The sequence below is a fragment of the Peromyscus maniculatus genome, chromosome 3, assembly GCF_049852395.1.
Source record: "Peromyscus maniculatus bairdii isolate BWxNUB_F1_BW_parent chromosome 3, HU_Pman_BW_mat_3.1, whole genome shotgun sequence".
Classification (NCBI taxonomy): domain Eukaryota; kingdom Metazoa; phylum Chordata; class Mammalia; order Rodentia; family Cricetidae; genus Peromyscus; species Peromyscus maniculatus.
Genome location: NC_134854.1, coordinates 111,170,377 through 111,184,913, shown reverse-complemented (window position 1 = coordinate 111,184,913; position 14,537 = coordinate 111,170,377). Strand labels below are relative to the sequence as shown.

Sequence of the window (14,537 nt, the reverse complement as noted above, 5' to 3'; positions counted from 1 at the left end):
CCAGCTCCTAACAATGAATGTCCAGTGCTGGCTGTGTAGATGAAGATGCTGGTGTCCTAGCAACAGGACCGGCTGCCCACTCACAGACATGGATGAGGGCCATCGCCTGCAGGGATGCAGCCTTTTGTCAGGGTCTGCCCCACGGGATGCCACCCAGAGAACAGAAGTGTCTCAGTCTATCGGTGGCTGTGGGAGACCTGGGTACAAGCCAACCCCGGGGAGAGAATGGCGATATCAGCCCGGGGGCAGATGCCCCATTCCTGGACGAGCATGGGAGGGGAAAACTATGGAAGAGGGGTTCGCATGTGTGGTGAGGTGACCGTGTTAGTTGTCAGTTTGACAGAATCTAGAGTCACCTATGAGATGGGCGCCTGGGGTGTCTGATAGGGACCGTCTTGGTTATTATAACTGCGGAGGGAAGACCTGCCTACTGTGGGCGGGGACATTCCCTTTCTAGGATCCAGGGACTGCATAATATGGAGAAAGGGAGCCGAGCACTACTGAGCACTGGTAAGCAGGTTTCACTTGACGCTCTCTGCTCTGTGACTACAGATGCAGTGTAAGCAGCTCCCTCAGGCTCCTGCTGCTGCGGCTTCCTCACCATAACGGGCCACAACCTGGATCTGAGCAGGAGGTAAACCCCCTTCCCTCAAGCTGCTTTTGGTCAGGATGTTTTATCACAGCAACAGGAAAAGATACGAAGGGCAGTCATGTCTGAGGACTACTGTTCACAGATACCCAGGCCACCCCAAGAGTTCTGACCTGCCTGGCAGAGCCCAGCCGATCCCGCCTGAATCTCCTGAAATCTCCTTACCGACCCCAGTGCACCGAGTAGGAGTCATACATAGTCCAGCCCCTCCTGCTGGGCAGGCTCCCATGCTAGCCCGGCTCTGGTCACCAGCTTTCTAACCCTGCAGAGTAAGTTCTAAGTAACATTTCTTTTTTTTTTTTTTTTTTTTTTTTTTTTTTTTTTTTTTTTTTTTTTTGGTTTTTCGAGACAAGGTTTCTCTGCGTAGCTTTGCGCCTTTCCTGGAGCTCACTTGGTAGCCCAGGCTGGCCTTGAACTCACAGAGATCCACCTGGCTCTGCCTCCCGAGTGCTGGGATTAAAGGCGTGCGCCACCACCGCCCGGCCTAAGTAACATTTCTAATAGGCCCCATTCAGAGGGGAGAGAGTCTTTGGACAACCACCACCCCATGGCTTTAAAGAGATGTAGGTACTATAGTAGCTGCTTCCACCAAGGACTCAAGGCAGGCAGAGGGCTGTTCCTGAGACACAGGGCATCAAGCATCTGCAAGAGGCCCTTCCCCACCTGACTGGATGAAGGACCAGAGGGACTGAGCTGCAGACAGGGACCAAACGACCAGGAGGCGTAGAGAAAGAAGGCATGCCAGCAGATCCCACACCCGGAGGAGCGAGGGGTCAAGGTTCCCAGATGGCTCCTAGAAGCAGCTGTGATCACATTCCTAAGCCTCAGATACAGTAGCAGGCCAGGCTCCTGATTCCCCCAGACATGGAGGGTGGGGTCGTGCTCACCCACAGGTGGAATGCATATGGTATCCAAGCCACTGCCACTTCAGCTGTCTTTTCAATAGGGCGCTTCATGATCTTCGAGCTGCTCTGCAGGCGTGGACACAACTGTGGGCCCAGCTCAGGAAGAGGAGACTATGAGCTGCCCACCCTCCCCACAATCCCAACAGGCAAGTTGGACCCAACTTGGTCAACTTGGGTGTAAACTCTGGGGCTGAATCCTTGAGAAAATCTCTAACAACTTTCATTAGCATATATTAACATATGATCATTATAAGACCTGTTGGATTCTGTAGATATCCCATTCATGTTTACCATGTATTTTGCCCATATTTACCCCATTTTTCTCTGTTGCACTTGCCCCCCCTCCCCCGTATTCCCTTTTCTTGCTGAGGCCATTCCTTTTCCCCAATAATGCCCTTTCCACTTCCACATTATATTTGTTTTCATCCACATGTGTATGTGTGATACATGCATGCCTGTGTGTATGTATGCATGCATATGTGCATATATGTATGTGCATATGTGTTTATGTTGCATGTGTATGTGTGTGTTATATGTGTGAGTGTGTGTGTGTGTGTGTGTGTGTGTGTGTGTGTGTGTGTGTGTGTGTGATGCAGGTCTCATACATGAGAGGAAATGTGACATTTGTCTTTCTGGGTCTGGTTTATTTCATTTTACATAGTGATTTCCAGGTCCATCCACTTTCCTGTGAGTGACATGATTTTGTTCTTTGTGGCCGAGTAAAACTCCTTTGTGTGAACACACCATATTTCCTTTATCCGGTCATCTGTCGACAGGCAGCTAGGCTGGTTTCATATCTTGGCCACTGGCTGACCGCAGTGGTGGACTTGGGTGTGCAGATGTCTCTGTGACAAGCTGACTCGGATTCCTTTGGTTAAGTTCCCAGGAGGTTCACGTGGTAGCCTGTTTCTTCATTTGTCAATTGTGGACAGTAAAGCCCACCTTGGAGACTCCTGGGGTGTTTCTCAAGACGGACCTCTGCAGCGCTTGTCCCTTGATCCTTGCTGGTCAATCCAATGAGAAGCAAACAGCACCCCTAGTGGAGACTCTGGAGAAGTGTGGGGCCTGCAACTTCGTGCTCCTTTGAGTCAGGATCTTACACAGTAGCTCAGGCAAGCCTTGAACTCACCACCCTCTGTCTCCACTTCCAGAGAACTGGGATGGCAGGTGTACACCCCCACAACTAGCTCTGTGGCTGAAGCACTGAACCCATGACGCAGCCCCTATAAACAGGAACTCCGCTCCCGCCACCGAGGCTGCTCTCCTGATGAACAAGGCCTGGAGGAGGGGGATGGCCTGAGTCCCTGTCACACCCAGGGGACAGTTCTGAATCAACTGCAGTGCCCATCACCGTAAACAGTAGAGATGTGCATAAATGCCTTTATTGATCCAAAAGGTCTTAACAGCTCCTGCCTGTGAAGAACTTGCTGTGAGAGGTAATTACTGCCCCTTCGTTCTGCCGTGGTTCCTGAAAGCTGTCCAGTGTTCAGGAGGCCATAGGATGGCCCATCTGTGATCTGGCAAGGCTCTCTAGGGTCACTTCGGATTGTTCTGGGCAGGAATGCATCTCTCTGGGCAGTTGTTCAATAGAAATATAAATGTCTTGTGTTTCTCCAGTGATTCGGGGCATGCTCTGATGATTCCAGGGTAGAGAGCTTGCTTTCAAGACACAAGTCTAGAAATCTGAGCTCCCAACTCTCAGAGAGCAGGTGCTCATGGGACTGAGGGGGAGTCACACCTAGAGCTTATGGTGGCTGCCCCACTGGCCCATGCAAGGCCACTCACCTGCAACCCCCTCCCCCATATTCCTTCCAGTCCACTGGAGTCCAGTGACAAAAACATGCATGGCATGTTCAGATGGGAAGTAGGATCCAATCCCAGGAAGATGACCTCGGTCATATTTTTGGATAGAAGGGGCTCCCTGGTTCAGCAGTAATCAAGCTGACCTTGAGGAAGACAAAGGTCTCACTTCCTCACCTGTGAACTAGGAGTCACTGCCTGTCCTTACAGGTGGTGTGGGAGAAGCAGTGCTCTGAGACCGGTCTCCTGGAGGTAGCCCCTCTCCATACTTTAACTAGAGGCCCTGCAGAGCCAGAAAATAGGGCACCTCAAAGCCCTGGACTCCGGGGACCTCAGGCAGGGGGAGATGGTTCCCACTGATTATGGTCCTGGCAGCCCCAGCCGAGCCCTGCCTAGGAGTTCTGCCTTCCTTGAGGCTCCTAAGAAAAGAAGGGATCTTAGAAGACACTGAGACTGTTGGGGAGTGCCAGGGCAGCAGGAGCTGAAACTTGTTCTCTGCAATTTTGGTCTTGAAATTCCTGCTGCTGCCATTTTCCCTGTGAAAGCACTTCCTCAGCAGAGAGGGCTGGGCGGTGCTGTCTTTGTCCCTAGTCTCTTCCTCAGGCTAAATATATCCCAGCTTGTCCGACCGAACACAGCCTCAGTGGAAAACGCAGATGGTGGTGACTGGGCATCCTCCCATCCCAGGGGTGAAGCTGGTCACCTTCGCACACCCATGTGCAAATGAAGGCTGATGTACTATCTGGGGACCAGCTGAGGTGAGGGTGCTGGCTGGAGGATGCAGTCTGAGGACACATGATTTCTCTTCCTCTGTTGGGTTTCACTGTGTGGGTCCACATTCATGCACCGGAGGCCAGTGCCCACCACCAAGCTTACATGCCAGAGCAAATAAATGAGCCTAGAGATCCATGTGGCTCGGGAAACAGTCACAGGACATTGTGGGGAAGCTCCTCTCCACCCCATCCTCTAATTCTGAGTCCCAACCTCCTCCACCCCTCAGAATCCCTTCCTGTGAACCCCACCTCACCCCCACAAAAGAGAACAAGGTGGCAAGCAGCCAGTCAGTCATTAAGGCTCACAGGAGCAAGTGACTGGAAATGGGCTGACGTTTGCTTTTCTTTTTCTTTTTTAAAGATTTATATTTATTTATTATTTATAGTGCTCTGTCTGCATGTATCCCTGCAGGCCAGAAGAGGGTGCCAGATCTCATTACAGATGGTTGTGAGCCACCATGTGTTTGCTGGGGATTGAACTCAGGACCTCTGGGTGAGCAGACAATGCTCTTAAACATCTGACCCATCTCTCCAGCTCCTGATGTTTGCTTTGCAGGGAGCTCTAAGCTAGGATCTGTCCCCATGGGAGACTCTGTTCAGATTTTGATGGGGAAAGACCACCAAGACATATAATTAAAATGACAAAACCACACCAAACCCCTCAAAGAACACGCAGACCAACCGAAGGAACACGCAATAATATTCCCCAAGGTACGTGGAAGAACAAACGGTGTGTGTGCACACCAACTGTATCTCGGAAGCTAGCTCTGACAGCCATGACTGCTGACCCAATCCCCAAGGCAGGCTTTTCTCCATACCCTTTCCTATCTTTTAGCATTTGAACTCTACGAATTATTCTTTACTATTTAAAATTACACTGGAAAAAAAAATAAAGATGTGGTGATCCTCTCTCAGGGAGCCTGTCTGAGGACAAGGCTGTGTGTAGCTGCATGCTCCTAGCAGGTGAGCCACCCTTTGACTGTGTCAGGCAAAGGCATCACAGGCTGAAGCCTGGAGGCAGCCACAGACTGGGACGGGGTTGGCCCTTGGCAGGCCAAGGGAAATCTAATTTGTCTTGGTTAATCAGAGGAGACCTGTGTTTCCCTAGAGACCCCAGCTCCTGATTTGACAAGGTGATCTATTAGTACCAATCCTGAAAGGTCACCAGCTCAGAGGTGAGGCCACTGCTGGTCCTAGGTGGAGCCCCAGGGGACCCTGGGAGGAAACCTTGGCGGCCCTCCTCTGGGCACAGCTGCTGTGGTACACTTTATTTAAAAAGCTCTGTGGATTGTCTCTAAGGGAAAACTTGCATTATTTTCTCTGTGAGGGGCAGATCCCTGGGGCTCACATCCACCACTCAATGGCTAATCCTGGCTAGACTACCTCTTCCCAAGCCTCAGTGTCCCCCCCTACCCCTAGCACACCGGTCTTGCCTCTTCCCTGGTCTGGGACTGTGCGGGTGAACACCCAGCTCCCACTTGGCAACTCCTGACACAGTTTGGAGACTTCTTGACGCACTGGCCACAGGTCTCCAGAATGAAGCCGGTAGGACACGGTAGAGCCTTCCCCTCTAACCTCTGTCTTGCTTACTCTGCTTGGAAAAGTGCCCTGGACTAACTTGGTCTTGGCTCACAGAATCACAGTCACCGGGGCAGATGTGGAGAAGGCCACACAGCCTTTGCCCCTTCCATGATGCCACTGTACTCAGTGCCTTGTGTGCTGCCTGGGACCACAGACAAGTGCCAGGTCCCACTGACTGGGTCCCGAGAGACAGGAGGGGGACAAGAGGCGCTGTCATCATTTGGAGAGAAGAGGCTGCCTGGAGCACCTGGACCCGGGACACATCACCTGGCCTTCACTCCCCTCCAAGCCTCCTGACAGCTGGCTCAGGCCACAGCGGCCTCTGCCAGGGCTGGGGCACTCCTTGGGTGCTCCACTCTCTATGGGGTTCTCAGGCCTCCCAAGGACAGATCTGCACCGAGGCCACCTCAATAGTCCCTCGGGGCTACTGGCTTTGGCTCCTCTCTCCGGGGTGGGGGTAGATTCAGTTCTAGGTGCCTCGTTGCCTCATTCACCTCGTCCAAGGGGGTCAGAGCTCTGGCGACAACGGCAGACACTGATCATACGTGACACATTAAACCCAGATTCCAAAACGATGCGTGCATCCACCCATCCAGTCGGGCAGGCAGAGCTCAGGGATGGAATGGAGCCACCGGGGACAGGATCCTCAGCTGCAGCTCCATTCTGAGTTCGCTTTCTGCTGAGGTTGGCAAACGCTCAGTGACAGAGGCGCACACTTGCGTGGGACTCGTCAGCACACGTGACTCTGCTAGCTGGAGAACGCCTGTGACCTTTCCCCCTCTTAACTTTGGCCAGTACAACATGCACAAACAGGAAGCCTTCTCTTTTGTGTCTGGGGGGGGGGGAGGGAAGAAACACCTGACTTCAACTTCAGCCCCTGACGTCAAACCCTCACACAATAGTGTCTGAAGTTCAGGACCGGCAGTGGGCCCTTTGACACAGACTCCGTCCGTGAAGGGATGCACCATGTTCCAAAAGCTTCTGGGTCCATAAAGACCGAAACATCCTCTTACCTTGAAAGTTGATGCCGATTCTGGATTGGCAAGAACCAGAGGCGAGATCAGGACCATGCCAGAGAAGTGGGTTGGTCTCTCTGCAGCAGCGAGGATGACGATGGCACCGCCCTGCAAGGCAAAATGCACAGAGTGGCACCGGCTTCTAACCAGCGTGACCCCGACTCCCTCACCTGTTCCCATGCTGGCCAAGAACCCCAGGGGGGACCTGGAGCAGGCTCCCTCCACTGGCACATCGCTCCTTCCTCCCTTCTCTTCCTTTTTCTCTATCCCTCCCTCCCTCCTTCCTCTCTTTTCTTCTCTCTCCCTGTCCCTTCCCCCTTCCCTATATTATTATTATTATTATTATTATTATTATTATTATTATTATTATTTGAGACAGAGTCTTATTCTATAGCCCAGGACAGCCAGAGATTCATGACAATCCTCCTGCCTCAGCCTCCTGAGTGCTGAGATTACAGGAGTGAGCCACCGTGCCTGGCTCTGTGGGGTTTTTGTTGCACAGTTCTCTTCTCTGCGTTTTCCAAGGGCAAACATTTCAGACAGACACAAAGAAGGTTCCTGCTTGTGGGTCACAAATGGAACAACACATTGCTTTTTAGTCTCAAGCCCAAAGCTAGCAGACGCACAATTCATCTATTCTGACAAACTTCAAATGAGTTGTTTCCTTTTTTCAGGGGAGAGTCCAATTATAGTAATGGATGTGTGTGTGTGTGTGTGTGTGTGTGTGTGTGTGTGTGTGTGTGTGTGTGTGTGTGTTCAGTAATGATTCCAAAATTCAAGTTCCACGAATAATATCCAGTACTGAGTGAATGTGGATGGTGCAGGAGGAGGAGGTGGCAGAGGCAGTCAGTCTTGTCTGTTTGAAGCCCAGAAGAAACTGACAGCCAGACATACAATCTCCAGCATTTACAGGGGCCAGGCAGGCAAGAGATGGTAAAGACAGAACCAGGCAGAGAGGAGGTGCCCTGCAGAGCAGTGCCCTGGGTCTAAGCAGTTCTCAGCCCTCTCTTGCTGGCCAGCTAGCTTTCCTGCTGGAAGGAATGGCCTGGGGGATGCTGGGAGGGGGTGCCATCTGAGATTAAACTTGGTTGGTTCTTGGAGCTAGGAGACCTCAACAGGAAAGGAACTCAAACCGCTTTCAGGAATGCTCCATGAGATGTTCCCACTCACTGCTATCCCTCCAGCCCTGAGCATGAGGAATGGACTCCAGGACCTGGTTCAACTCCTAAGTGCTGGGGGTGCAGGGGACTCCACAGATAGAGTGTGTGAAAAGGACATTGCATCCAGGCAGAGGAGCAGGAGGTCAGGTGACCCTCTGGGAAGCAGGCTTGCTTTGAACTCCTCTCTCTGTGGCCTGCTTACCATGGAGTGGCCCAGGAGGAAGACAGGGACCCCAGGGTAGTCCTTCTGAACGGTGTCCACATGCTGCAGCACATCTCTGACAAACACTTGGAAGTCCGAGACCACCATCCTCTCTCCTTCGCTCTGCCCATGGCCAACTGGAAAGAAAGGGCAAGAGAGGTTTAGTGCCACCCACCCTCGAACGTCACATGTGCACCACATTTAACCCTGTCCAGTCACGCCTCTCCTGTAAGCACAGAGAGCTTAAGTAACTTGCCTCATAGTGCACAGCGAGCAACACCAGCCAACACCCTTCCTCGGAGGCAGTTTTTTCAAGGAAGAAGCGGGGGGGACAGGAGGCACACACAGAAAACACCTTAATGAGTCTCAGCTGTTTCCCTGCATCCCCAGCTCCTTGGCCCTTAGAGCTGTGTCTCATTGGTGGCCTTTGGCCGGGTGTGTTCGGTCTCCTGTCTGCAGCACCAGGAGATCACACATCAAATCAAACAAGATGGTCAAGGGTGCTTGACAAGGACCTCAACGCAGCAGCAATAAAACCAGGCCCCATCCTCTCCCTTTTGGGTTTGTCAATCTGTCCCCCATCCTGGCAGCTCACCTCCCCTTTCTCCTCTGCTTGGGGTCGCTGCACTCCCCCCTCCACCCCGCCCTGGTTGTGAAGGGCATCAGTTGCTATAGAAACGGCTGCTGGCGGCAGTGGGGGAAAGTTTGGGAACTCTAAGATGGACCAGTTTACGGAGAAGGCGCCCGCGCAGGAGGCCATGGCCGTGCCAGGCTGCCAGGAGCTGGCAGTGTTGCCCACAGAGCCTGGGCCACCTCTTCAAAGGGACTTGGCAACCAGGGAGCAAAACCACCCTTTCCACAGCACAAGTGGAGAGAGGCTAGCAAGCCCAGAACCAAATGGCTGTCCAGACCCAGACTCAGACCCCTATTTGCCACTGAGGTCCCTGGCCTCCCAGCTACTTTTCTGCCAGTGTGCCTGGACCGCAGCCTTACCACCTTCAGAGGAAAGCCTCCAAGTCTCCTGCCTATCTAGGGTGTCCCCTTGTAAAATGTATTACATCTGCAGTAGATGTGTATCACAGACATTGCACCACGCCAACCATTTCTAACCAGCTCCAGGGTGTTTACAGCATTTTGAAAGTCTACTATCGACCACCAGGGCATTGCCATCTTCCCAGTGGCCTTTGCGCGGCCTCCCTTATCCCCTCCTCTGATGCTTAAGTTCTAAGGCTAAGAGTGGTCCTAGGTTTGCAGATGAGGACTTTAAAAGGTGATTCAAATTAAAATGATGTGACCTGATGTGGCTGATGTCCTCATAGGAAGAGGAAATGTGGATGTTGACACACAGAGGGACAGCCATGACAGCAAGACAGTGTCTGCAAGCTGAGGAGGAGCCCAGGGGAGCCCAGACCTTCTTCACCTTGAATTTCTAGCAGCATGGAAAAAGGAGTGCTTGTTTTGTTTTGTTTTGTTTTGTTTTTTCAAAGATTTTATTTTTAAAAATTCTCTCTCTCTCTCTCTCTCTCTCTCTCTCTCTCTCTCTCTCTCTCTCTCTCTGTAGGGAGTGTACACTTGCATGCAAGTGCCCTTGGAGTTCAGAAGAGGGTATCAGATCACCCCAGAGTTGGAGTTACAGGCAGTTGTGAGCCGCCCAACATGGGTGCTGGGAACTAAACCTAGGTCCCCTGCAAGAGCAGCCAGTGTTCTCAATCAATGAGCTGCCTCCCGGGCCCCTTAGTTTTTATTTTCAGGAAGACTCACCAAATCGCTGGCCTTGAACCTACTCTGTAGCCTAAGCAGTCCTTGAACGTGTGATTTTTGTACCTGACCTCCCAAGCAGCTGGAAACAGAGGCATGAACCTCCGAGTCCTGTCTTGGCTGTGTTTTCTATGTCCATTCCTTAGATAACGCACCACATTAATTCACACATTCATTTTTAAGGCAAACAGTTGCCACATGGAGCGGGGTTCCTCCCAGCCCCACCTTTTTCTGCCCACCTTCCCCTAAATTTTAGCGTTTCTGCCTCTTTGCAACCCTCTGCAGATGTGAGCCTGGTCTAAAGCCTTTTCCTACTCTGGGGCAGCATGAGGAACCCACCTGCAGCTCCCTGCAGAAAGTCAGCCTTGAGATCAGGCCCCTACCCAACCTTTTCCTCAACTTTTCTGTCAAATGTCAAAGTTCAAACGTCTAAGAACTTTGCAAGAATATTTCCGTAAATATCCACATTCCTACAATCTTTACCCAAAAGTCGCTGCCATTTTACTTCCCGTCTGTACATTAATGTCAGTTTGGCAGAATCTAGAATCACATTGGAGACGGGCCTCCGGTGTGGCTGTCGGGGGTTGCTTTGGTTACATTCACTGAGGTGGGAAGACCCGTCTTAACTGTGGGTGAGATGTTCCCTGGGCATGGGATCCCGGACTGAATAACACGGAGGAAGCAAGCTGAGCAGGTGATGACGATGTCCACTGCTCTCAGCATCTGGCTGCAGATGGGACGCGGCAGCTGCTTCACCTTCCTGCTTCCTTGCCTTCCCCACCATAAGGAACCATAACCTGGAACTGTGAGCCCACAGAAAGCCTCTCTTCCTTAAGCTGATTTCCCGACCCCGCCCCCAGACCGTTTTATCACAACAACAGGAAAAGAAGCTGAGGCAAAAACCTTGAAGGACAGTTGAGTCATTCAAAAGTAAGTCACAGATTTTAACAGCTGGGAAATCTGGATAATGACATCAACACCCTTGACCTTTAGACATGGCCTCGAGCCCTGAGGCGTTCCATCTTGGACCTATTTGGGTTGGTATTCCTTTCACATGAAATCACTCAGCTCGGCAGTGTTTACATAAATGCGGTATTCTCTATGGTCCAATCAACCGCTCTGAGTCCCCACACCCGGTTCTTGGTCGTCCTAGCAGAAGGCACAAAAGTAACTTCTCTCAGATCCTAGATGGTGATGCCGTCCTGGCATTACAGTTCCTTTCCATTTGAATCCAGCCTGTTTCTTGGTTTTATTTATTTGTTTTCCCCTGATGAGTTCATGATCTACTCTGTCACTGAGTGGTATCTTATCTCTGCCCTCTACCCAGCAGAGCTCACATCCCACAATCCCTCTAAATCATCCCGTCTCCAAACGAGGCTGGCTTTAGCTTTGTGCCTCCACCCATCCCACCACCTTCCCCTGCCCCTTGGTTATTGGACGTCAGCCTCCACGTGACTCGCAGGGTTCCGAGCACAGATGTGTTCCTTGTTCTAAGCTACCCATGCCGGTCCCCTCCTTTTCCTGACCAGCTTCAGAGTGGGGGTTCCTGTGTTCTCCTCTCCCCCTTTGTTTCAGAACGCAGCCCTCATGTTCCAGCCCAGCATTCCTGACTCTGCCGAAGGCTCTCGCCGGCCCTGCGGCCTGCTAGCCAGCACATTCCAAGCCACCTGCCCACAGTTCCGAGACATGCCCACACTTTTCCTGCCCCCGCCCCTCTGATCAGGCAGCCCATTGGTCTTGTCGTCCTGGCCAGAGATTGAGCTCTTCCAGGCTGTATTTGCAGGAACCCTTCTTAAGAGGAAGGAACACGCACTGTCCACCTATCCATTGCTCAGGGTCTGCACAGGCCTGGCAGGGGACAGGTGTGTGATGGACGTTCAAAGTACTGTAGGAAGAGTCTCCCTTGCCAGAGAGTCTCGCTGGTGTGTTTTCCCTAACTGACCTGTGAACAGGATCCTCTGAGCAGCAGCCTCTGAACTGCTGCAATGAGAACTCCTGGCTTGAGCTAGCTCTAAGCTGCAGGCATCCTCCGGGATCCCACGTGCAACCACCACACCCAGCTCAACCATGCTTGCCATTTTCATTTATCATTTCTGTATTTGCAGGCTTTGCTTATCCTGGAGGGCTTGGCCCTGCCCCTTCCAGGACTGGCTGTTACTGGCGAGGTAACCAGTTGCTTGTGAGCTAGCCTTTAAAATGCACCAGCCTGCAGGAAACCACAGCCACAGCCACCACCCTTATCAGCTCCTTACTTGGGGATCTCCTGTCTGTAATCATCTGTAGGCAAAGCGTCAGTTAGGGACAGCCCCACGCCTGGCAGCCTTGAAGTTATCCCACCCGGCCCATCTGAACCCTGCTCACCCTGGCCCAGCCCTTTTTGTGGAAGCCACAGTGGGAGCTCCCTCTGCCTCCTGGCTTCCTGTGGGACCCTACATGGCACATGCTGGTAACCGGTCTGTGTGCTGGGATTCCGAACTCCTTCCCATATGCCTGTGTGCAAAAGAAGTTCACCAGCTCAGGGCGTAACCAGGAAGCCAATCATCCTGTTACTGCCAGAGGAGGAAGACACACTGCCTTATCTCCGTCTACTCAGAGAGCCGCTTCTACCTAGCATCCAGTTTCTCCCAGAAGGAAAACCCGGTAAAGACAGCCTCAGCATGGGAAGGAAGACCCGACCCCACAGAAGCACCTGAGATGTGTTGGGGAGTCTAGGATTCACAGATTTCTTAAAGTCCATGCTACTTAATCCTTGTAAATTTGTATGTCAGGGATCCTTCCATTTGGCAGCTGAGAAAACTGATCCTGGGAGGCTCAGTATGGAGCTCCAGCTATTGGTTGGCAGGAACCTGGGAGCAGGCCCTGGTCTCCCAAGCTAGTGTCACAGCTCAGGGCCAAACCAGGCAGGAAGTAAGAAACTGGGAGATGGGCTGCACTGAGGATGCAACAGGACCTTACACGCACTAGGCATGGACTAGACCAATGCCTTTCATTTTTTTTTCATTTTCATTCTCAAAATGAAAATTTATTCCATTACCCAGGTGACCTTGAACTTTCTGTCCTCCTGCCTCAGCTCCTGAGGAGATGGGACTACCAGCCTGTACCACTAGCCAGGTTCCTCCTCCTCATCTCCAGAGCCTGCAGAGTGCAGGCAGGGAGGCCGCTGGGAATACCCTGTAAGCTTTTGTGCATTTCTGTGGGTCACCATGGGGGCAGAGGGGATGAGCAGAGATGGCTCCTGGAATGAACTACAGCAAACAACAACAGAGACTCACTGTAGACCCACTGGTGATGAGCCCTGGGGCTCTGAGCTGCCGGCCAAGTGCCCCTGGGGCACGTGTGGGACCTTGAGGACAGGATAACTGGGTATCAGAGCTTTCAGATGTTTGATTGAGCTGGAGGACCATTTGGTGAGAGGAGGGTGAGGAAGAGTATTATGGGAAAGGGTGGATGGAAGTCCTGTGGTAAGATCGCTGACCTCCACCATGAGAGGTGGAGAGATGACAGATAGGAAACATGGGGGAGAAGGAAGACAGAGGCCAGACATACCTGAAATAACTGAAATTCCCGTGTGAGGCCTCCCTGGGTTTGGCAGACTACCCAGATCTCACTCTGGAGTTGGCTGCTTGACTTGGTGGTTGCTCTGACTCTTTGCTGCTTTCCCCCAAAACCAACCTTGACCTTGCCTTACTTATACAAGTCAGAACAGAGACAGTGTGTGTGAGTGTGTGTGTGTGTGTGTGTGTGTGTGTGTGTGTGTGTGTGTGTGTGTGTGTGTTTAATGGAAAATGTAGGTATTCTAGTAGGCTCTCCCACCTCCAGAGGCAAGCCTGGAGCAAGAAGGGTCCCTAGGTGTCAGAATACATTACTTAAAATCCACTGTCTTCAAAGTGAAGGCCTCATCCGCTGACTATGGGACTCTGCAGTGGACCTACCTCCTTTCCCGGACTCCAAACCCACACAGCTCCTCTGCTGGGCATCTGCACAAACCAGTGTCTCCTCACCTCTCACCTCTGTTCTTCTAAAGGGTCCCACTGGACTCTGCAAAGTGGCCTGTCTCCATCTGCCACCAAAGCCAGTGCCACGGACAGATGGAAGGGCTGATGGTGGAACAGGCTCTGGGCTTGGCCTTGTCCCAACTGGACAACTCAGAATAGAGAGAGCCATGTGCCATGGGCTCCCTTACCAGGCTGTCATGTCTGCGTACTTCGCCCCGGCCCAGGCCTCCTGTCTGGGTTTATTTTGATGAAGTCCACAGGGCTGGGGCAGCACTACATCTAGCTGGCCTTGGCTTCCAGAGACCATCTGGTTGTCAAGATGACAGGCATTTCCTGCCCCTACAGTCTGCATTCCCAGACGTCCCACAAGAATAGCAGGCACCAGAGGATGGGATACTGCAGGACACAAGATCAAGCCAGCGAACTGGTCCTGAGAACTTCAAGGGGGACCTAGAAGAGATGAGTATGGGACTCCTTCAACCCCAAAGGACAGTGAAGTCCTTTGTCCACGAATATTACAGTGTTTGAGGAGCACAGGGGAGACTTGAGTGTGTCCCTGCTTCTAAATCTAAGGGTTGCCACAGACTCAGGAGTGTCCCAGGGATGCACCCACTCCACAAATGCATGGTGTCTCGTAAGCTTGATGTCCAACCTGGCACTTCACCCCCACCCTAAGATAGTCATCCAAGGGGACTTCC

General features: G+C 52.1%; 1 protein-coding gene across 2 annotated transcripts in view; it reads right to left on the bottom strand.

Annotated features, from left to right (window-relative positions):
• The window catches only part of Mgll (monoglyceride lipase), a 105,801-nt gene that overhangs the window by 14,037 nt on the left and 77,227 nt on the right, over positions 1 to 14,537 (bottom strand). Inside the window, exons 4-6 of one of the 2 annotated variants that reach the window (XM_042274496.2) lie at positions 8,087 to 8,223; positions 6,722 to 6,832; positions 1,537 to 1,620 (exon numbers count right to left, since the gene is read on the bottom strand). In XM_042274496.2, coding sequence (XP_042130430.1) covers positions 1,537 to 1,620; positions 6,722 to 6,832; positions 8,087 to 8,223 — 332 coding nt within the window. The remainder of the gene's footprint in view (positions 1 to 1,536; positions 1,621 to 6,721; positions 6,833 to 8,086; positions 8,224 to 14,537) is intronic. The other variant, XM_042274498.2, reaches the window with a different exon arrangement.